General features: G+C 44.0%; 1 protein-coding gene across 2 annotated transcripts; it reads right to left on the bottom strand.

Annotated features, from left to right (window-relative positions):
• Positions 1-6518: 6518 nt before the first annotated feature.
• On the bottom strand, positions 6519-21589 carry LOC123114416 (DNA-directed RNA polymerase III subunit 1). 2 transcript variants are annotated; one of them, XR_006456536.1, is made up of 27 exons: positions 21406-21589; positions 21123-21252; positions 20386-20535; positions 20144-20300; positions 19824-20014; positions 19610-19722; positions 19436-19535; positions 18572-18772; positions 18343-18491; positions 18124-18265; positions 17900-18040; positions 17615-17803; positions 16826-17054; positions 15971-16064; positions 14039-14273; positions 13277-13468; positions 12513-12611; positions 10632-10835; positions 10264-10536; positions 9636-9783; positions 9188-9339; positions 8157-8309; positions 7961-8077; positions 7805-7890; positions 7492-7696; positions 6927-7395; positions 6519-6783 (listed from the first exon to the last, which is right to left on the bottom strand). XR_006456536.1 is itself a non-coding variant. In XM_044535880.1 (27 exons), exons 1-27 carry the CDS (start codon positions 21495-21497, stop codon positions 6732-6734), a joined length of 4197 nt encoding a protein of 1398 aa, XP_044391815.1. In that variant the 5' UTR covers positions 21498-21588; the 3' UTR covers positions 6519-6731. The 2 variants fall into 2 exon arrangements, 1 of the variants encoding a protein (XP_044391815.1); XM_044535880.1 differs by having other exon boundaries at positions 7193-7395; positions 21406-21588.
• Between the last annotated feature and the right edge of the window lie 414 nt (positions 21590-22003).

Genomic DNA, 22003 nt, shown 5'->3' with positions numbered 1-22003 from the left:
ACCAATTTACGATGAAACAGAATGGACGGAACAATCGAAGGAAAATAGTCGCACCTTGTCCACCTCATAAGATTGGTCGAGTGGAACAATCCTCCTAGCTCCCCGAGGGTTGTCCTTGTTCCCAGTGATGGCAGTCATCCACCTCTCCATTGTAGCATCGTCGAGGACCCGACTGGTGTCTTCAGTACCAGAATACAGCCACATCGGGTGGCCCCGGTACTGGAGTGGTTGGATGCGCCGCCGAAGGAAAACCTCCAGAAGATCCATGCCGGTCACACCGTCACGAATCAACTGAACTACCCGCTCCATCAACATTTTCACCTGAGCCTTCTCCTCCGGAACTACTTTCAGGGAGGAGGGCTTGCTCACTCGACTCATAGAGAAGGGAGGGAGCCTGGTCGACTGCCCTGGCGTCGACCGGTCTTGGCAGTAGAACCAGGTCGACTGCCACCCTCTGACCGACTCGGGAAGGGTCATAGTAGGGAAAGCGCTCTTACTCCTCATCTGGACCCCGAGACCCCCACACATCTGGATCACCTGGGTTCTCTCGTCATTGGGGCTGGCCTTTTTCACCGTCTAGGAACAACAGGTGAATATATGTTTGAAGAGGCCCCAGTGCGGCCGGCAACCCAAGAAATTCTCACACAGAGATACAAAAGCAGAGAGATAGGCGATGGAATTTGGAGTGAAATGGTGAAGCTGAGCTCCGAAGAAATTCAGAAATCCTCGGAAGAAAAGATGCGGCGGCAAAGAAAACCCTCGATCTACATGAGTCGCCAAGAGGACGCACTCACCCTCCTGAGGTTGCGGTTTACACTCCGTCCCCGGAAGCCTCGCTGCTCCGTGCTCGATCAGCCCCTCATTGGCTAGGTCATCGAGGTCCTTCTGGGTGATGGTCGAGCGGATCCAATCTCCTTGGATCCAACCCTGCGGCAGGCGAGACCGCGATGAGGATCCACCCCGACTGGACGCTCTCCCCTTCGCTTGCGCCATCGCCTTCTTTGCCCACTCCAAAGCCGCCGTCTTCTCCTTCACCATTGTCGCCGACGAAGCTGGAATGGGGCTGCGGCGCTGGGCAGTTGACGAGCGCAGCAAATGAATCTAGAGACGAAGGAGGAGAGAATGAGGAAGCACTGTTCGGAAAACCTCCGCCTGGTTCCTTATATGGGGTCACCTCCGAGTGGCCGACAGGTAGGCCCAGGCAATCATGTCAAATCCCGAAACAGTCGCGCGCGCGATACGTGGCGAAAAAGGCGGCGCAAAGATCGAGGCGTCCCTGCCTTATCCCGTCGGAGTACCGCGGCGTTCTCTGCTTCGCGCGCTTCCCAAAATTCGGATCCCACCAAATCCGCTAACCAACAGGGCAACTTGTTAGACGGAAGATCTCCTGCGATCCGTCGCTCGGAAATCTCCAAGTTCATAAAGTTCACTCGACAGATATAAAGAATGGATCAAGGCGAGTGGAGAAAGTTGACGCCCTCACTTAAAAGTCATTGATCCTGAGCGAAAACGCTTTTACAGTACCAGAAAGCAAGTTGGAAAGATTGCCAACTCCGTCCCCACTCAAACCTCGATCCATTCGGGGGCTACTGATGAAGCCATGTACCTAGGGTAGGGTTACGGACCTGTCCAAGGTACCCTCCCCAAGGACATCTCTTAGAAGAAGCCGTCTTTCAGTCGACCAAGAGGAACTCCACTCGACGGACTAGAAGACACTCAACGAATCTGAAGACACTCGACCATGAAGACGCACTCGACCATCAGGAATTCAGGATCTATTCTGTATCCAAACGGTCTGTAATTAAGTAGTCTTAATGGTCATGATGACACTTTATGTAGGGCGTTACCAGTAACGCCAGGCCTTAATGTACTTTAACCCTCTGCTACGTGGGCTGGCTGGGGTCCTGGCGTCCTCTATATAAGCCACCCCCTCCACTGGTAGAAGGGTTCGCACCCCTGTAACTCATATACACATAAACCAGTCGACCGCCTCCGGGCTCCGAGACGTAGGGCTATTACTTCCTCCGAGAAGGGTCTGAACTCGTAAAACACTCATGTGTACGACTACTCCATAGCTAGGATCTTGCCTCTCCATACCTACCCCCTATTCTACTGTCAGACTTAGAACCACGACAAAGGGTGCGTCGTTGAAGGCAACATGATGGATAGTCTGGACAACCAGGTTTCTCCTTCACACATGGGCGGGATTTGGGAGCCCGTTCGGCGCCCATCTAATGTCCGAATACACCTGAATGTATGAGGGAGAAATGACCTTTGATCTTGGAGACAACATTAATCATTTATTGATTCATTCATATGCATTGTAGCCCGTAGCAACGCACGGGCGTTCTACTAGTGTACTGTTGTTTTCTGATCAATAGGAGCCTCTCCTGCTGTTTCCAAGGTTCTTTTTTTTCAAAGCGAAGTCAAAAACCTTGGTTGGGTCACCAACAAGCAGTCCATGACTCTGCCACACACCTTGCTATGATGGCTGACAGGCTGTAGTGCCACATCGAGATCAAGTCTCTTCATGCCTTACCAGATGGAAGTCAAGCCATATGATCTTACTTGGATGTAAAATTTTAGTTTTCATTGCCCTAATGCCGAAATTTTTATTATTGATAATTAATATTCCAGTAACTCTAAAAATAATAAACATCAATGAGAAATTTGAAAACTAGGAAGGGCGCTAGGAATAACAACATCCAGACGCGAGTACCAACAACGTCCAAGGTTGGACACTCTTATAAACAACGTCAACTGTCTGATTTGACCAGATCCTGACTGGCTACCTCCGGCCTTCAACTTGTACCCTCGGCCACCTCCGCATGGCCAAAGCTAGACTCCGCCACCTCTAGCACACCGAAAATGGCGCTTTAGCAATGTACCATCCTCCTTTCGCTAGTTGTTATCCCTTTTTGCCGATTCCCATCGTCGTGCCTCTCTCGCAATGGTGATCTGCTGAACCCCCTTGTCACCGGCACCACAGCTGCCCAGCTTCGGCATTCATATCCTCCTCAGTAAGGACCGCGCCAACCTCTTCACTATTTCGCTCGGAGCCATCTTAGCCATGCTAACTACGACCACGTCATCGTGAGCCCTCACTCCACCCTTCTCGCTCTCCTACACTAGCCACACGCAACCGTGTGAGTGTATGTGTTTCGAATCCATGCGTGAATATATGTGCATGTTGTCGTGAACTCAACTTGTTTTCTTAAAAAAAGACGCGCGCCCCGATTAGCAATGATCATACGACTCAATGCTGGAATTGGATCTATTTTTTGCCCAGCCCAATAATCATTTACAGAATTTCTAATAAATTCTAGAGGCTCATTTAGCCCATTCATGCAAGGTAAGAGGTGGGACTAAAGTTTAGTCCCACATTGCTAGTTTAGCAGGAGTTGGACCTCCTTAGGGCATCTTCAACGCCGACCCTCAAACCACCCGCATCCGTCCGGACCGTTCAGTGCAGACATGTTGTGCCATCCAACACGGTCATGTATCTGTCCGCTAGACGGTTCAGACATACTTTCTCTCGCAAACTAAAGACAAATGTGGGGAGGCTTTGCAGGCGTCCGGACATCACCCAAGCCCGTTGCTGACCACCTCGGGCCACCCAAACCCCCTCCTTCCTCGTCCGCATGCGTTCCCTCCCGGTGCCAGTTGCCCGCATTCATTCCGCTATAGAGCAGTTGCTCTACACTGAAGCCGGCTCAGGGCAGATGCAGCCTCTCACTGGCTTCGCCATTGAATTGTTGTGCCAGCGAAGGGTGCTGCCTGCATTGCGTCCCCCGGTGTACGCGCCTGTTCAATGCCGACGATGTGTTACTGTACGGGACGGGACAAATATCTATCACGCCCGTTCAATGCCCCGTCAATCCGTATGCTGCCATTAAGCAGGCTCGTCGGCTGAGAAACCCACTTCCGCGTCGCACATTGATGCACCTGGACGTCTTGCCTCACCGAAATCCTCTATTTAAAGGCGGCCACACCCGGATGTCTTGCCTCACATGAATTCGCTATTTCAAGGCGTTGTTTTTGAAGAATTTGAACTTCGGGGTGCTGTCTTGGTGATGGTTCGTGCTACACTAAGAATTGATCACTATAGCGGGATCTTTTGTTTTTCCATCTTCTTCTTTTTGTTTATGGGTTGTGTGCATCCGTAATGTCTCTAGGACATTTCGTTGTTGTAGAGGCTAGTTGTAATTTGTATGTTCGTGATATTGTATATTCCCTTTATCGAAAAAAAAATATTAGAGTAAATACTCTAAGTATAGTTAAATAAGAGCACCTGACCGAATCACATAACTCAACGTTGTTTATCATAGCGTCCAGCCGTGGACATCATTCGTAACCAGCCTAGACGCCGCTGTCCATAGCGTCCTTCCTATTCATCAAATTTCGGCCCAACCATTATTAGTTTTGGAATTGCTGCATTGCTAGTTACTATTAATAAAATAATCGGCCTTAATGCATTTGTGAGAGCATCTACGGTCGTATATGTCAAATATGGCTCCTCAAACATTCACGGACGCGCCCGTCCATGGGCAGTGATCGGCCACGCCTCAAATTTCATGAGTTGCATCTGGACATCTCATACTAGATTCTTAAATCCATACAAAGACATGCAAACGGAATAAACCTATGTACTACGTCGATTACCTAGCTACTCCTCATCGGAGATGTCTATGATCTCCATGCCATGCTCCGGCAGTATGGGCGGCAGCTGCAACTCTGGTCTCCTCCTCTTCTATCTTCGCCTCGAGTTCGGCGAAGAGCGCGTCGGACACCACCTGCTCCTGTCGGAGGAACGCCCGGTTGGCCTCCACATAGGCCTCATCCTGGATGGACTCCAGGATGGCCTGCTGCTCCGCCATCTCCTCCAACTGAGCGACGGCGAACTCCACCTCCGCCTACTCCATGTTGAAACCCGGCAGCACCTGCTCCGGCAGCTCCGCCTTCTCCACCTCCATCGGAGCCAACTCCTCTCCCTCCTCCTTCCCGTCTGCTCCTCCTCCTCCTCCTCCGGCTCCAGCGAGTCCGGAGGCAGCCCGACAGAGATGCTGGTAATGCGTGCTGCTTGTCTCGACCGAATCTCCTACTGGATCTCGTACCGGCGCCCCGACATGAGCATTGCGTAGTAGGTGATTTTTCTCCGGACCATGGCGGAGCGTCGGAGCATGGGAAGAGCACCGGAGCGGGGAGAGGAAGGAGGTGGATGGGCTCGGACTGGTGGCGCGGAGAGGAAGGAGGTGGATGGGCTAGGGTTGAGGGATGCCGACCCGCTTAAATAGGCGGATTTGGTCTCAAGCAGCAAGCCGGAGCGGCGCCACGTGGCGTTCACACCGCGGCGTCCGTCAGACCGCCGCGTTTCCAGACTAATCCGCGGGGGACCCCCTCATGAGTCCGACATGAGGGACGTGCCCGGGCGCCCTCATACCCACTCTATATTTGAGCTGAATATGAGAGGTGTCGGTCAGCCCGGGCGTTTTGAGGCATGTTTGACGCACCCATCCGAGTTAAAAATTTACGACGAGACAATGACCGGGCAGCCCGCCCGGGCGTATGAGCCCGGATGTAGTAGTAGTTGCTCTCATACGTGGAAAAAAGGAATGTACCACCCGCGTCGCCCTTCCTGGCGGCTCGGGGGGCGAAATCCTCGTGCCGCCCCTCTTTCCTCCACTCCTTCCACCCGTCTTGCCGCCGCTAGAGGCGCTAGTCAGCGAAGCTCGACAGGTTCCGGTGACGGCGGTAGCGGTCGGGCATTCCTTCGGCTGGCACTTGGAGGCAGGGATGGCCTAGCTCTCTGGCTTGTGAGCGAGGAGGTGGGAGGTCGGGTTCCTGGCCAGATGGGAGGGTGCAGCAGCGACAACACTTGATGACTTCGATGGTGGTGCTACTCGAGCATTAGGTCGCGGGTCCGAGGTGAAAGCCTAGGTCTGGCCCGAGCTGGTTATACCTGGCAATGGTGATGTTTTTATGTTGTTACCTTGTTGAAGGCATTGCTTGAATATGCTCGGATTCATTCTTTAGGGTCAAAATCTAGATTCTAGCCTTGATGGTTGGATTCGGTAACGACGATGCATAGCTTTGGTCTTGTATGACTTCCTATTGCAGGCGTATTTTTTGTGTGCATGCATTGATGTTGGCTATGTGCATTCTAGCTATGCAGAGGCCGGAGTGTGTGCGCTTAGGGTTTGTTCCTCTTGATGGTCCTTTTTGAGCCAATAAAATCCACCATTTATCGAAAAAATACACTTGTGATGACAAGTTGTACTCTAGTATTTTGTCTTCTAAACCTTGCTTAGTACTAACTTTGAAGTCTTGAACCTTTGTTTTTCTTCTATAAGACTTCATTTTGTGCTTTATGGAGATGGACATTGCAGTTGTAATTGAATTTGAGCATGTGGATTTGTGCTTTATGGAGCTGCTTCTTATATGAAAGATTGTGTGCTGCAACTTGATACATCTCATTTTTGAAGCCAAACTATGTGTGGGTTTATCAATTCTTGCCAAAATGACAGTCAAACATCATGATATGGGAGTCATTGCAATTTACAAATCCTTGTAGCAGCCAAAGAAGTTTTTTGCAATTGGATTTCCATTTCAACCAAATGAAATCCTAACATAGATTTCATTTCATTTCTACCACATGAAATGAGGGGTGCCAAACGAGTTGTAAAGAAAGTGAGTCCTACGTCATGCATCACCAAATCCGAGCTTCTTCGATCTCACAGTATAATTGGATCAGGCTGGTACTTGAATTCAGGCAAATCCTGGAGCCTGCAAGGAAAATAAATGCCACCCATTTAATCATGTGTTTAATTGTCTGTTTCATTAAGGATTGCATCACATAACAATGAAAATACAGTGCCGTCCAAAACAGGTTTAGAACAATAAAATAGTAGTGTCAAAAAACGTCTTACATTATGAAACAGAGGGAGTAATTAAATTTAGACAGGTGTTGTTTTGCAACAATAGAAGGGGAGCCTTGGCGCAGTGGTAAAGCTGCTGTCTTGTGACCATGATGTCATGGGTTCAAGTCCTGGAAACAGCCTCTTACAGAAATGTATGGAAAGGCTGCGTACTATAGACCCAAAGTGGTCGGACCCTTCCCTGGACCCTGCGCAAGCGGGAGCTACATGCACCAGGTTGCCCTTTTTTAAAGTTGAGGGCAATACATTACACGTACCTTTGCCTGACTTTGAGGATACCAGTGCCGAGTTGCATGGGTATGCCCATGATGATGCATTCACTAACTCCCTCTATCTGATCCTCGCGTCCAGCGTACGAAGCGTTGAAGAGATGCTCCGAAGCTCTCTCGAATGAAGACAGCATCAGCACGCTGCTTTTCATCTTCGCGATGCCGCCAGCCGTGATGCCCAAAATTTCGCCCTGCGAAACCGGCAGCACATGCACAGTTGTTAATCAGCCTCGAGGCAGATGGATGGATGATTAAAATGGTGATCAGTGTAAGATGACTCTACAAACCTTGTATGTCATCAGGTCTGCCAGAAGCATCATATGTCTCAGATCAATCATCATGTTGTTATTTTCAAAGGTATACCGAATTTCATCAATGATAGATCTTCTTGCAGCTTCAATTCCAAGTGTTTTGTTCACTTCCAAGATGTGGTTACTTTTTGTTCTCTTAGCATCAACTCCAGGAGTACCCAAAACTTTCATGAGGTTTGTTCTGCAATAAAAAATTGTTTGATTGGCATATTTCATCTCAGACTAGCATTGAAGAAGTCACAGTGAGGCTTATAAACAATTTACAAAAGCAATAAATAAGAATCCTTACCCTTCAACCAACAGGTTGTATCTGTCGAAAGTTCCATCGCGTCTTAAAATAGGGTTGACAACAGCTCTTTCAACAGTTGGAATGCCCTGAATTGATCAATAGGAAGGTCAGCTACACCATCATAATGGAAGAAAATTTACAGCATACTTCATTTACCTTCACAATCAGTTTTGGAAGCATCGATTTGAGATTGTGCAGCTCAAGCTGAAGTTTGGACTTATCTGTTCCAGTTGGATATATTCTCAACTTGGCTTCATCGATGACACGAACATGCTGTAAAAATGATATATCATAAATAATATTGCAGAGAAAATGTTGGGCACATTACGCAACCACAAAGCTTTGTTCATACCTCAGACTTTAACTTTATTTTTGGATCATTTAGTATTGACAGATGCACAGTGTCAGAAGAGATTCCCATGTACCCTTCTGTGCGCTGCATATCGAGTTCAACAACCAAATATGGCTGGTTTGATTTTAAGACAATCTTTATGGATGCTGCCACCTGTTGAACATAACAAGGTTTCTCGTCAAGTTGAGTGCTTCCTTACAAAAGTTATCTGTTATGCCGGGGTTTCAACCTCCTAAAGAAAAAAATGCACTGGACAGATAGCATGCTCAGATCTTTTTCTTCATTTTGAGTTCACTAGTAATAATGTACGTGGAATGCACGTTTATATTAGGTAGGATATTAGTTGCATGTTATATCAAGTAAGATATATCTGTTGCACGTTGGTATTTGGTAAGATATCAATTACCTTTTTCGCGGGAATGGTAGGATATCAATTACATGGCAGATTTTATGGGATAGCGTTGAGTCAAACGTGTTTATAACCAATGGTAGTGGTGGGTAATTAGAGCGTTAAACGTGTTTGGTGCTCAACATTGGAGCAATTTGAACCGCTAGATAACATGATTTGACGGTCGAGATGGTTTGGATCTGCCCCTTTGGGTCTTTTTATATTGGTATAGATATAGATGCAAAAACACATGACTACACAAACTAAAACATTCAACAATCTCGGCTCAAACCAACATATGCAAATTCACACATAATAATGCAAGACTTGTTATATTACACTAACAAATTGTAAACAATATCTAACATAGCTCATAAAACATATACACGAATATTTCTATAATATATTTGCTAGACAGCCAAACAACAAATCAAAGATTTTGCATCCATAGCAAAGCCCAAAGATTGATGAAGTGCATGTATATTTAATGCCTGGGAGAATGTCAAATGACAATTCTTTGTAACTATGAATGCACTAAATTTATGTGACATGTTTAACAATACCCAGAGCAGAATGCAAGCAGACAAACTTCCTTTAAGTGCATATACAAATTCAAAAGAATATAATTATCTGAATAACTTACCTCACCCAGCACTACTTTCTCAATAGAACATTTCACTTTGGCTGCAAACAACTCATCCTTCTCAGACAAAAGTTCTGTAGTGATAATTGGTGTGCTTATCTTTTTAACAGCATTGATGATTTCCTTAATGCGGGGAACTCCAAGAGTAACATCTTTGTTGGTCTTAAGGAAACAAATCTTCGAAGGATATTTAACTGTAGTAGATTCAACATCCTATATTTATATATTTCTGCATTTTGCATGCCATAGAGCCCTACTATATCAACAGTAACCATAAAACTTCTTTGTATGTATTGTTGAAAGTTTTTATAATACTCATTAGATAATAAATCGTAGTAACCCCCTAATGGTAAGTTTCAGAAAATAAAGTAAAGCTCCCACTTCCGCATCATTAACATGCCACAATAACTATACCATTTTATTTAAATACAAAGTAAAGGAAGGATACTCATGCTAGCTACTCCTGCAAAATGGAAGGTTTTCAATGTCATTTGGGTCCCAGGCTCTCCAATACTCTGTGCCCCAATTGCCCCAATTGATGCTCCTGCTTCGATTATTTTTGAGTGATAACGAGATAAGCAAGTGTCCAAGAAAACCTGTGCCAGGAAAAAGGATATAATAATCATATAACAGAACCACAGAAGAACAAAATGCACAAACAAACTGATAAAAAAATCCTTGTACCCCCTGTTATTTAAAATTGTTCGTCACAAGAATCCCACTGTTTCTACCCACAGGCCAACTTTTGTAGGGCTCTCACGGGTCAGCATTTGGTGGACTAGAATGAGATAGTCCTAAAGGTTGCAGATGTCCAGATAACTATAGACCATGACCTTACTAAAATGACACTGTTTCTACCCACAGGCCGACTTTCGAAGGGCTTTGATGTTTTTAGAAATGCAGTCACTAAATAACCACAACAATATAACGTTACCACAATGATCTACTTGATGGAACATTTTACTGCACAAAATCTAGTTTCATCTTGCAGATACACACTCATAGACGAGGTGCCTAAGATTACAGTAGTTTGGTAAAATAATGATGATTTAGTACATGCAAGATTTTATACACACCTGCAGTTGTTTCGCGGATATGCCAGAAATATCAGCAGCAACGCGTTCTTCAATGCTAGAGTCCCTCTTTCCCACACGATCTTCATCTAGTTGAAGTGCTCTCCTTGTGCTTCTAAGCATTTTGATGCGGTCCTCAAAGAATTTTGTTAACATCTCCTTGAACTTATTGCTGCAACCACCAGATGAGGCATCTTGTCCGGAGAGCTTATCATTAAACATTTGCAAGATTAACTCTGGAGATAACATGTCATGTCCCCTTTGCGGACATGTGGCCTACAAAGTTAAATCGTCACTAATCAATGCTCAGGGCACAAGGAACCCTTATCTTCGTCAACCTAAGAAAAGTATTCATGCATGTAAAAACTAACCATGACTTTCATAAACAATTGGTCCAAATTTAAGGGATGGCCACCTTTTCCTTCCATCTTTACAGGATCCAAACCATCATCTCCATAGACAAACTGAACAATACCGCCGCTAGCGTTACGGACAGTCTGATCATAGAAAACTGAGAGATCTTCAAGACCCTTCATTAGTCTGCGGGACATATATCCAGTTTCTGCTGTTTTGACCTATGATTACAAGTTCAAATGGAAGGAACAAAAATATATCAGATACCTACTAAAAATTAAATCCAAAAATGATTCGAATATCCAGTAGGCACATGGAGTCAACTGGCAGTGCCCAACCGTTTCCACCTCAGTCAAGACAAAATAAGACATGTCATAGTGGATCCACACCAAGTTAGTATAAAATAGAACATGTTGTAGTTCATCCATGTCTGTAAATAGGCCCTCAAATTTGTATAGTATTATAATTTCACATTGGTAGTCTATAGAGCTATCAAGTAGTTGTTGAAGTCTGTTGTAGTTGGTAGGTTGCTGATATTGAAAACAATGTGTTGATGCATATGCTACTCTAGGTGTCAGTACTTTGATGTTTTATCTTCTTAGCTCCACCTTGCCTTTTGAGGGGGCTGGGAGCCTGGGATTGCTCTTTCCCTTTCGGCCTTGTTTGGTTTGGCAGGGATTGCCATGGATTAAGAGTGATTGGCAGGGAATTGAGCTATATTCCCTGCTAATCCCTCTTAATCCCTGCCAGACCTCCTCAACGGAACAAGGCCTTACAGAAATAACTAGTATGCTGAAGGGTTATGCTCTGGTCTTGTTTAACTTGCGCAAGCCAAGCTACTAGGCTGGCTCAATATTAGTTTTCGGAGGATGCTAGTTGGTGATCGTTGGGAGGCTTGGCTTCATCTCGTAAGAAGGTTGATGGATGTCCAGTTGTCTCAACAGCCAGATAGGTTGTATTGGAAACTGACTAAGGACGGTGTGTTTTCGGTCAAATCCATGTACCTAGATGTCATAAACTCTAGTGTCATTCCCTCTTCGAAGCATGTCTGGAAATCAAAGGTGCCTTTGCGAATCGAAGTGTTTATGTGGTTCGTACATAAACAAGTCATCTTGACAAAGGATAATCTGGCAAAACGCAATTGGGTGGGTTCTGCTAGGTGTAGTTTTTGTGATCATAACGAAACTATCAGACACCTCTTTCTAGATTGTCCGCTGGCTAAGATTCTTTGGCGTTCGATTCATATTGCTTTTAATATTACTCCACCTTCCTCCATCAACATGTTATTTGGAACGTGGCTTGATGGGGTTGACTCAGATATAGCGAGGCACATCCGTGTTGGAGCTTGTGCATTATTATGGGCAGTATGGAACTGTAGAAATGATTTGGTTTTTAACAGAACATCGAACATTCACTTTTTGCAGGTTATCTTCAGGGCCACAACATTGATCCGTATGTGGTCGCTACTCACTCCGACGGAGGCCAGGGGGCGTTGGGCTACTGCGTCTACCCGATGGGAGATGGTAGCTCGGGTTATTTTCAACCGGTTTGGATGGCGGTCATGTAATAGGATAGGCATGTAGTGCTCCTATTTTATTTGCCAGCCGGTTGTGGCTTTCAATCTGGCTCTTATGAGCGTTTTGTTTTATTTCTTACTTTGAGACTTGGAGACTTTGTTACTGGATTATTTTTAATAATATGAGCCGTATGCATCTTTCTGATGCAGAGGCTGGGGTAAAACCCCTTTTCTAAAAAAAATAGAAACACCGTTGATTGAACTGGGTAGCATACACAGCAAAGTACAAATTTAAGCAACCATAACAAAAGAAGCTGAGATATAGTACAAATATGGAGACATGCAAGTATGGAACCAAAAGATGGTCTAAGTTTAGACATACCGCTGTGTCAACAAGACCTTCTCGTCCACCCATCGTATGGAAGAAAAACTCAGTGGCAGTCAAACCCGTATAGAAGGAATTAGCAACAAAACCTTTCGCCTGCCAATGAATGACAAAATAATAACTTACTCGAAGAGAACATACATTTGCACCGTAAAAATATGCTGATTTCATGCACTGAATACAAATAAAATGGCAGTTGCCACGAGTAGAAGGTAAAAAGTTACTGCAACAGAGATAAATATACATGTAGAATAATCCAGACTAAAAATGTCCTATCATGTAATAGCATATGGAAAATACTACCAGTACTGCAAAAGAAATGGCAACATTTATCAATATCACCGAGAGAACACAATGTTCGAAAATATCATCCAATGTACACGCCATACAAATCATCCTCAAAGTCAATGGGATAATTAAATTTATGCATCTTAGTGATGGTACTGAGTTAATCTTGACCTGAAAGTCCCCTTTCTACAAGATATCACGCAATAGAATTGACGGACCATCCTCAACAAGCAAACTTTTGCCTCACCATTCAGCAAAGTTTTAGGTGTCGTAGTATATGGCATATGAAAAGGAGCTGATATCAATTAAGGAGTGCTCAGTTAGGAAGTTACAAAACATCATAAGATGGCAATGTGTGGTTTCAGTATGTTCATAACATTTGCAGAACTTCTTTTATTGGAACAGAATTAGGGATAGCACCAACACAAGAAATGGTTGCCTGAGCAAATCATATTTTTAAGACCTGTTCTTACCGCAGGGGTCTTTGAATTAATAGGAAAGTGGGGAAGTGTTCGATCTATAAAACCGTTTGGGGCACGGCGTCCTCCAACTGATTGTTGTCCAACACATACGACCATCTGACTAATATTGATTGGAGAACCTTTAGATCCACACTGAGACATAATCAATGGGCTGTTCCTCCAGTGAAGCGTACTCATACAATCCTGAAAAATAAGTTCCAACTCAAGTCATTAAATACACAAATATGGTGAAGTCAAAATGGACATACTGGGTTAGTCACTGGACTGAATTAATGCATCCATCAATTTTTTCACTAAAACCTCACTTAAAATTAGGCTAGTGATGAGAACATCCATACAAGAGAATTTAACTCAGTAGCACTGCATAGTTGTGATGATTTATCTCTAAAACGCACCTAAAGTGTGTTACCTTGTATTAGAGAAACCGCTAAATAAGGCGACAAGTACACAAAGCCACCCAAGTGACTGCAACCTAATATAGAAGCTAAAAAGCAAGCAAGGAAAAACAAAACTGCCTAGCTAATAAAAAAGAGAAACAGAGAAGAGGTTTTCACATAAAAAAGGGAGGTTTGCATTTCAGGTCTGGCATGTGCAAAGTTGTGATAATTTCCAAAAAAAATAATAACAAATATAAGACTGAAAGGTGGTCATCCTTCACTGACACTATATTTTGAACTTGTATACTATATGCAATACAACAAGAAGGATCAGATTCAGATTAGAGATAATTCACAAGCTAATTGGTTAACTTACATCTCCGGCCGTTTCTCTTAACTTATTTAGAACGCAAGATATCTGAGACTCCAGTGTTTGAGCTCTGTTGCAACCAGGTTGCGGTATGAGGTCACCTTTGGAATATAGGGCAATAAGCTCATGACATTTTTGATACCCTTCATCTATTGTTATTTTCTTTTTCTGATTTAAACTTTCTCCTGGTTGGACATCATCCACACCAATTGAGAAACCATGATTCCCTATAAATCTTGCACTGCAGATCAAAAGTATGCAACATGGATCAGAACAATATTTCATGCACTTCTTTTAGCGGAAAAAATTTCACGTACTAATTTCACACAACAATTTGGCAACATGATGCAAGTGAGCAACTATAATTCAGAGCCTGAAAAAATCCAATGCGACAGACAGATATATGAAGAAATTGGGCAAAGTTTTCACCAAGCATGATCTCTGAAACCTAAATGAGAGACATAAGATGGATAGACAATTTAAACCTAGACGGCCGCCACCACCCTAGTCCCAATCTCATCTTCCTCCCATGATCCTCCTCTTTCAGCAACCCTAGCCGTCCACCGCCACCCTCCTCCCGATCTCTCTCTTCTCGCTGCTCCCGGAGGCCACTGCCGGACAAGGCCACGCGGCGCCCATGATGGGGACAGCGGGGATCTGATCCCCGGCGGTCTCATGGGCCACCTAGGGGAGATCCTCTCCGGGGAGGCGGGTGGTCGTCGCTGGACCATCGAGCGCGGCAGCCAGGATGGAGTCCCCTGGTCGGGTGGTGGCGGCGGTCGCCTCCATGGCCGGAGGGTCAATGGGGATCGGTCTCCGGCATGCTCTCAAGCGATGGTTGGTGGTCGTGGATCTGACCCCCGTTCAGATCCGTCGCGGTGTGGCCCTTGGCCAGCCAGCGGCGTGTGGAGGGGTCGGTGAGGTGCGGCTGGAGGTCCTCTACCGGCGTTTCGGCGGCTGCGTGCATCTTCACGGCGCAGCTCCGCGCGGATCCAGTCAGCTGCGGAGTCGGGGTAGCGCAGATGCCGGTGAAAATCATCCCAACTTCGGCCATGGCGGACGATGGCGCCGCCTTTGACATCGTTTCCTTGTCAAGGCGTCATCGTTGCAGTCTGTGTCGGCTCGCTCGGGCTGCTCCAGGGGAAAGCCTAGATTTGGGTCTCGCGGATCGGATGATGTCGGCGCCTTTGATGCCGTTTTCCCTCCTGGGGGCATCGTTTTGGAGGAGGGGCTGGCTGGACGGGCCAAAGGTGGAGTGGTGTTGCATGTACCGCATCGACGATGGTGGGTCTTGGCGGTGTGGTGTTGCATCTACTGCATCGACAATGGTGGGTCTTGGTGGCGTGGCGCAGTTGAGTCTCGGCGATGGGTGCATGTGGATGTACGCGCGCAGGGTGGTGACGCTGTCTGGCGTCACGGTGGCGTCGACGGCAGTTGGGCCTGGCAAGGTCAATTCATTGATCCCTCCTGAAGATGGGACGGCGGAAGATGATGGTGGCGGATTCTAGAGAGTGTGCATGTGGTGCATGCTAAGGGACTGCTAGACCGGTTGGTGCTCTCAGCTCTCCGTGGGGCGGCTTGGCGAGGCCATCAGGTTGGATGGTGTATGTTGGTGCCAGGTCAAGGCACATCATCAAGCTTGTAGGTGTAGCAACAAAGGTCAGCGGGAAGATGGCATTTACTTGTTCTGTCAGGTTCTGTTGAATAATTTAATAATGATGGCTGCATGCATCCTTGGATGCAGAGGCCAGGGGTTTCAACCTCCTTTTCAAAAAAAAGAGAGACAAGTTTACATGCTAAAAGGGAGTAAAGAGGATGTCCTTCCATTCTCATTCTCCAACTGAGCAAGCACACAGGAGCAAATTACCGACACGGCACCAAATTACTAATAACCAAGAAAGATAACGTGAATTGCGCAAATCATAAAACAAGCCTCACCTAAACTTTGCCAAACGGTTCATACAGCTCGCTGCAGCATGAGAATTATAATCTCTTATAAGAACAGAGAACATGCCCTCGTTATTCCCATTACCTGCAGATAAAAATCCAATAAAACTTTGTTTGCTTCGAAATATGTTAAGAAATATGAAATTTCAAAAATTAGCAAAGGCAAACAGTGATTTTTACAAACATGGATGACAAAAGGCACATCATTTATTATATGTGGTTTATGGAGTGCTTCATGAGACTAAAACATGTCAGAGTTATGGCTGAGTAACAAAATCCTAAAGAAGAAGGAAACATTGAAAGAACGCAGTACACATTGTTCTAGAATCTAGAATACCTGGATACAGGATACCCATAATAAAATCGGTGCTCAGATACAATCATGCAATACTTTTGTTTCAGACAGCAGATATCTTGGAACGTTCAAGGACACATCCTAAGCTTTCTCAAATTACATCCTAAACTTTGCATAGAATTTCCCAATTTAATTTATAATAGGCAAAAGATTATCATTGCAGAGTTAAGTTTAACTTTCTACAGAAGTGGAGCACGGTAAGGTGGGACGTGCATAGCTCATTTTATGAGGCAAGATGAAATACTACCATTCCAACATCATATAAACAATTTTCATTACTCAGGAATGTAAAAACAAAACGAAGCATTATAATAAAAAAGAAAAATACTGCTGTACAAACTGAACAGTTTACTAGGAAGATGCATACAAAACTACAATAGAAGTTCAGCCTTCTAACCCCAAGCAATGGTTCTTGATATGAATCATGAAATCAGAAATCAAAATAAGCTTATTAAAGGCATTTTTAGCAAAGTCATCCCTAGTTTTCTCACCCAAAGTTTTCTTGCCAACTTGCCCACATAAAAGCTCACTGTTTTGGAAATAGACAAAACCATCATTCGGACACATTGTCTCTTCCAAAACTGTAATCGCCTTTTTGTCACGTTCTTTAAGTTTCATGTAAATTTTCTCTTCAACGGTAAGATTCAGAAACACCTTTGTACACGCGTTAGGACGTACTAACACACTGAATAATTGCTTGCCAGTCCAAAGCTCAATAGGCTGCAAAAAAAGAACATGGTCAATATTCATACACGGGTCAAAACTTTAGTAAGAAGGCTAACATGGACAAACGTGCATACAGAAAAAAAGGATTTCACAGAGGAAAATAAAATTGATGCTTTATTTGTTGTCTTTTGTTATGCATAGAAAAAGGCATAAGTAACTCGTCTAATAGACCAAACTAGTTATTATACGTAGAGAGAACACGAGCAAGGATGTCTCATTTCCCATATTAGTGTTCAACAATATTCTAGTCCCTCCGTTCCTAAATACAAGTCCTTTTTTAGAGATTTCAATGTAGACTACATACGGAGCAAAATGAGTGAATCTACACTCTAAAATATGTCTATATACATCCGTATGTAGTTTATATTGAAATCTCTAAAAAGACTTATATTTGGGAATGGAGGGAGTACTAGCTAATTTACCATGCATCTCCTATTAACTATACCAGTAGAAGCACAAATAACACAACTTTTTACAGAACCAATTTTATATTTGCAAGGAACATTAAATTGAGGATAACATGTAGCCACAGAAAACTAGTTGAAAAATATTACCTTAATTAAGGCTGGTGTTGGGAGATCAATATTTTCCATTGCATCACCAAGATATGAACACAAGAGAGTAAAATAAGACCTGTCATAGAAGGTATCTTTCCTTGTGACAAGAAAAGACGAGGTCAAAAAGTCTTGTGTGGAAGCAACCAGTATTTCTCCATTCTTAGGGGTACATAGATTATTCTGAACCTGCAAAAATAAATATTCGTTACCAAATCAGTTTTGTGCGTCAAAACGCATAACAAAAACGTTATACTGTAGCAAAGAAGAGTTAGCAAGTGCTACCCCCATAAGCATAAATGCTTCAGTACGAGCTTCCTCTGTCTGTGGGACATGCAAATTCATCTCATCTCCATCAAAATCAGCATTATAAGGGTTACAAACAGACTCATTAAATCGCAATGTTCTCCAGGGCATTATCCTTGCCTATATTTAAATACAAAAGCAATCAAACGTTAGACAAATTATTTAGTACAGCAAGTAATGGTGTGGTATGGAGCAATTTGTACCCTGTGTGACATAATTGACATTCTATGCAAGCTTGGTTGTCTGTTGAAGAGGACAATGTCTCCATCTTCTAAATGCCTTTCGACTATACAGCCATACTTCAAATCCTGTGCGGCGATCCTTCTATCAGCGTACTTTAAGTGCCTAAATGTAGTCCAGGGCAAAATATGAGAGCTGCTTGCTGAAAAGAAGCAGAATTTCAAAAGATAAATACAACTTACAGCTTTGTTCCATCAGATTGTATTATAAAATTTGCCCCTGGATGTTTATTTGGTCCATTTCGTATACATTGACGCAGCTTCTCTATGTTATGATATGAAACTCGTTCAGGATAAGTCAAGACTCGAGCCATCAAAACAGGAATAGCCACCTGAAGTTCGAATTAATAATGACATGAAAAATCAATTGGAGAGTGAAAATAAAGAACATCGGTAACCTATGGACAAGTACCTCTGTTATTCTCAAATTTGGGTCAGGAGATATGACAGTCCTCCCAGTGTACTCAGTACGTTTCCCAGACAAGTTCCCACGAAATCGACCTGTCTTTCCTTTGAGTCTTTGCATAAGGCCACGATGTTGTGAATCAGAAAGAGAGGGGGCATCACTATTGATATATTCAATAACTTGGAGTTGAAGGTCTTGCCAGGAATTCTTCAAAGAAACAAAGAAGAAAATTGTGTTAGAGTATCTCAACAGAAATGGCACTTTGATTAGTCGAATATGACAAGTACTACAACAACAACAAAGCCTTTAGTCCCAAACAAGTCAAATATAAGTACTACCAGAGTGAAAATGATCACAATGCAAATTGTGCAGCATAAATACAACATCAAATTTATTTCTGAGTTTGTATAATCTAATTAAGAATGTGTAGAATAAATTATCAATTAAAATATCAGAATTACAGAACCCTTTGAATGATGAAGTTGATGATGCACCAGCCACCAGCCAATACAGGAAGAACAATAGGAAGTCATAAGTCACAGTTGAAGTTATTACTTCAAAATATTCAATTTTGTTGGCACATTTTATCTATTTTTAATTCCGACCTTAAATCATTATATCCTGAACAGCACTTCCATAAAGCCAACAAAAATTTATACTGCGTCTGGAGCAGAACTCATCACCTTATCCAACAAAACAATCGGTTCTGGCCTTGGGAATTACATGAACATATAGAGGCAGACTAATTTCTAAAATGCAATAAAAAGAATCAGAGAACACAAAAGTCGCCCTCCACAGAGGTGAAAGAGAAATGGTACTAAATATAAGAGAATGTTGGAAAAACAAATGAAGTGCTCTGAGTTATCTTACAAAGCAATTCACGGGTGATTCGCCTTTTTTAAGGGCCTCTTTAATTATGTGATTTGCAGCAACAATGTTCTTCAATATGCAAGTAATACTATCTTCATTGCTGCAAGAAGCAAAGACATTAGTGGCATTTCAATGGCAGATGGCTATGCTGAAACACCATTATAGAGAACAAACCTCATTTTATTACCACCAACAAAAACAGAAGGACGGATGGGCACAGGTGGCACTGCAATCTCTGTAATGATAAGTTTCTCGGGTCTGTCACCAAGGTTCAGCAGTTCACAGTCCTGAAGTATGACAAAACCAATCAAGCAAACCTATGTCTGATAAATTCTGGCACTCTACCCAAAGTAACAAGTACTCCTGTAAGATGACAAACGACATCTACCTCATCAGTCATTCTTGTGAAAAGAGCGAGGACGGTTTGAGGGTCTAACAGGTGAACAGAAGAAAAGGATAGTTTTTCTTTCTTGTGTGATAAAGCAGACCGAAGTTCTTCTGTAGTTCTGTCCAAAGTTTTGCTACAGTCATGAACAATTGCCAAGCCTCCTCTGTCCTTTGGCCCCTTCTTAGTTACACCTGTACATGCAACCCAAAATAGAAGGTTAAGTTCTAAAAGCTGTCAGGTCAGGTGTTTATTACTATGTAGTATTTTTCAAGTGATGAGCAACATAAGATAGAGAAAAGAAGCATTAGAAGTAAGCTTGCCATTCATGTATCCACACCAGTGGCAACGGCATGGCCTGCATTTGTCCCTAACTTTACTCAGGATGGCGCTTTTGTGCAGTACTTCTGCTCTCGGATTCCTCATCCTCTTCAGAAACTCTTGGCGGTCTTTCTCCGAAAGAAGAATCCTGCTGCAGCGCTGCAAAGGCATCGCATCGTGAGGAGCGGTTAAGGAAAGGAAAAACTAAAACATGATCAGACATATAAGGAAAAAAAAATATTGCCTTGCAGATGCACTTCAACACATTGACGATACTGTTGAAGAATCCGACGTTGAAAACCGGAAGCGCAAGCTTGATGTAACCGAAATGGCCCGGGCACTCGGTGTATGAACAGTGGCAAGTTGTGCACTCCCCAAACTTGTTTGCAGCTCCCTGGAATTTGTCACGATAAATCACAGAAATCTTCCATTAATTTATTTATTTCACAAGGAAGACTTTTATTCATCGGCTGGCAAAAGTTTGTTGAAATGTCATAACAAGAGCCCAGCCCTCTAATTACAACTATATGCCACACAAGTATTGTTCAGTAAGACAATGCATTGCGCGCGCGCGCACACACACACACACACACACACTTACACACACGACAGTGGCATTCCTTTTACAGGAAGCAGTATATATAATACTGAATTGTTCATAAACACCCCACAGTGGCACTCCCCATATATATACTCTGTTTGCAGCTCCCTGAAATTTCTGAGGGTAAATCTCGCGAGCATTTCGTATTTCAAAAAAGAAGACCTTTTATTGCAAAATATTGCGTGAAATGTCATAACAAGAGCTGGTCCTCGAATTACAGCTGTAACATATATGCCACGGATTAATCAATCAGTAAAGCATCTACTACATTGTACACGGACACAAAAGGTGGCATGCCCTTCATCGTGCGAAGCAACATAAATACACACACGCACACACACAGACAGACGCCTCAAGTAGCGGAAAGAGCAGCAGCATACCATCCGCGTGTCGAGCAAACCACCGGGAGCGGGCTTGCGGTTCTCGTCGTAGATCCAGCCGTTATAGACCTGCGCCTCCGCGGACTTGCGGACCTCGCCGCCGGAGAAGGTGCTGAACCGCATGCTCTTTCTGAAGAGACGCAAATCATCCGAACAAACAGCAGCAGCAGAAGCGAAGGAAAAAAAATCCGTCAGTGAAATAAACTTGGGCGGCGGGAGCGAAATTGAAGCGAGCAATGAAGCAGCAGAAGCATCGATGCTTTTGGTTTGAGCGCATACATACATCCTGTGAGTGCCGTCGTCATCGACGTACGGCTCCTTGGTGCACCGCAGCTTCTGCTCCACCCCCTGCTGCTGCCACCGCGCCGCCGCCATCGGTCCGGCCTCGCCTCGCTTTTCGCTGGAATTCGTTGCCGCCGGCGGGGTGTGGGAGCGGGATGGGTGGCGCTAGGAGGGAGAGGCAACGGCGCTCGCCTGCGGAAGACTTAAATAGGCAGGGAAGAAATCTTCTTATGTTTAAAGTTGTTTTTTCTAGGGTTTTGACAAAGTTGGTCCGTGGCTTGGTTGGTTAGATGAGATGCTTTTGCTCGTCACCGTGCCAGAGGTACGGAGTTCGAACTCTGCTTTTGTCTATGAACAGTAGAATAGAACTCATAATAAATCGTACGTAAGAGATTTCTTTTTGTACAATGAAAGCATTAGGTTGCCTTTTTCTTAAGGACTGTGTGGTCGTAGACCACAGTAGTTTGCAACCATCTGGTCTAGATTGAACTAGTCTTAGCATGACCTGGAAACGAATAATTTTTCTTTCTTTCCTTTTATATTTTTTATCCGATATAGATGGGCCGGCTGCTCTGTTAATATTTACAACATCATGATAA

Source organism: Triticum aestivum, chromosome 1B, assembly GCF_018294505.1.
Source record: "Triticum aestivum cultivar Chinese Spring chromosome 1B, IWGSC CS RefSeq v2.1, whole genome shotgun sequence".
Lineage (NCBI taxonomy): Eukaryota > Viridiplantae > Streptophyta > Magnoliopsida > Poales > Poaceae > Triticum > Triticum aestivum.
This window is presented reverse-complemented; position numbering and strand designations above follow the sequence as displayed.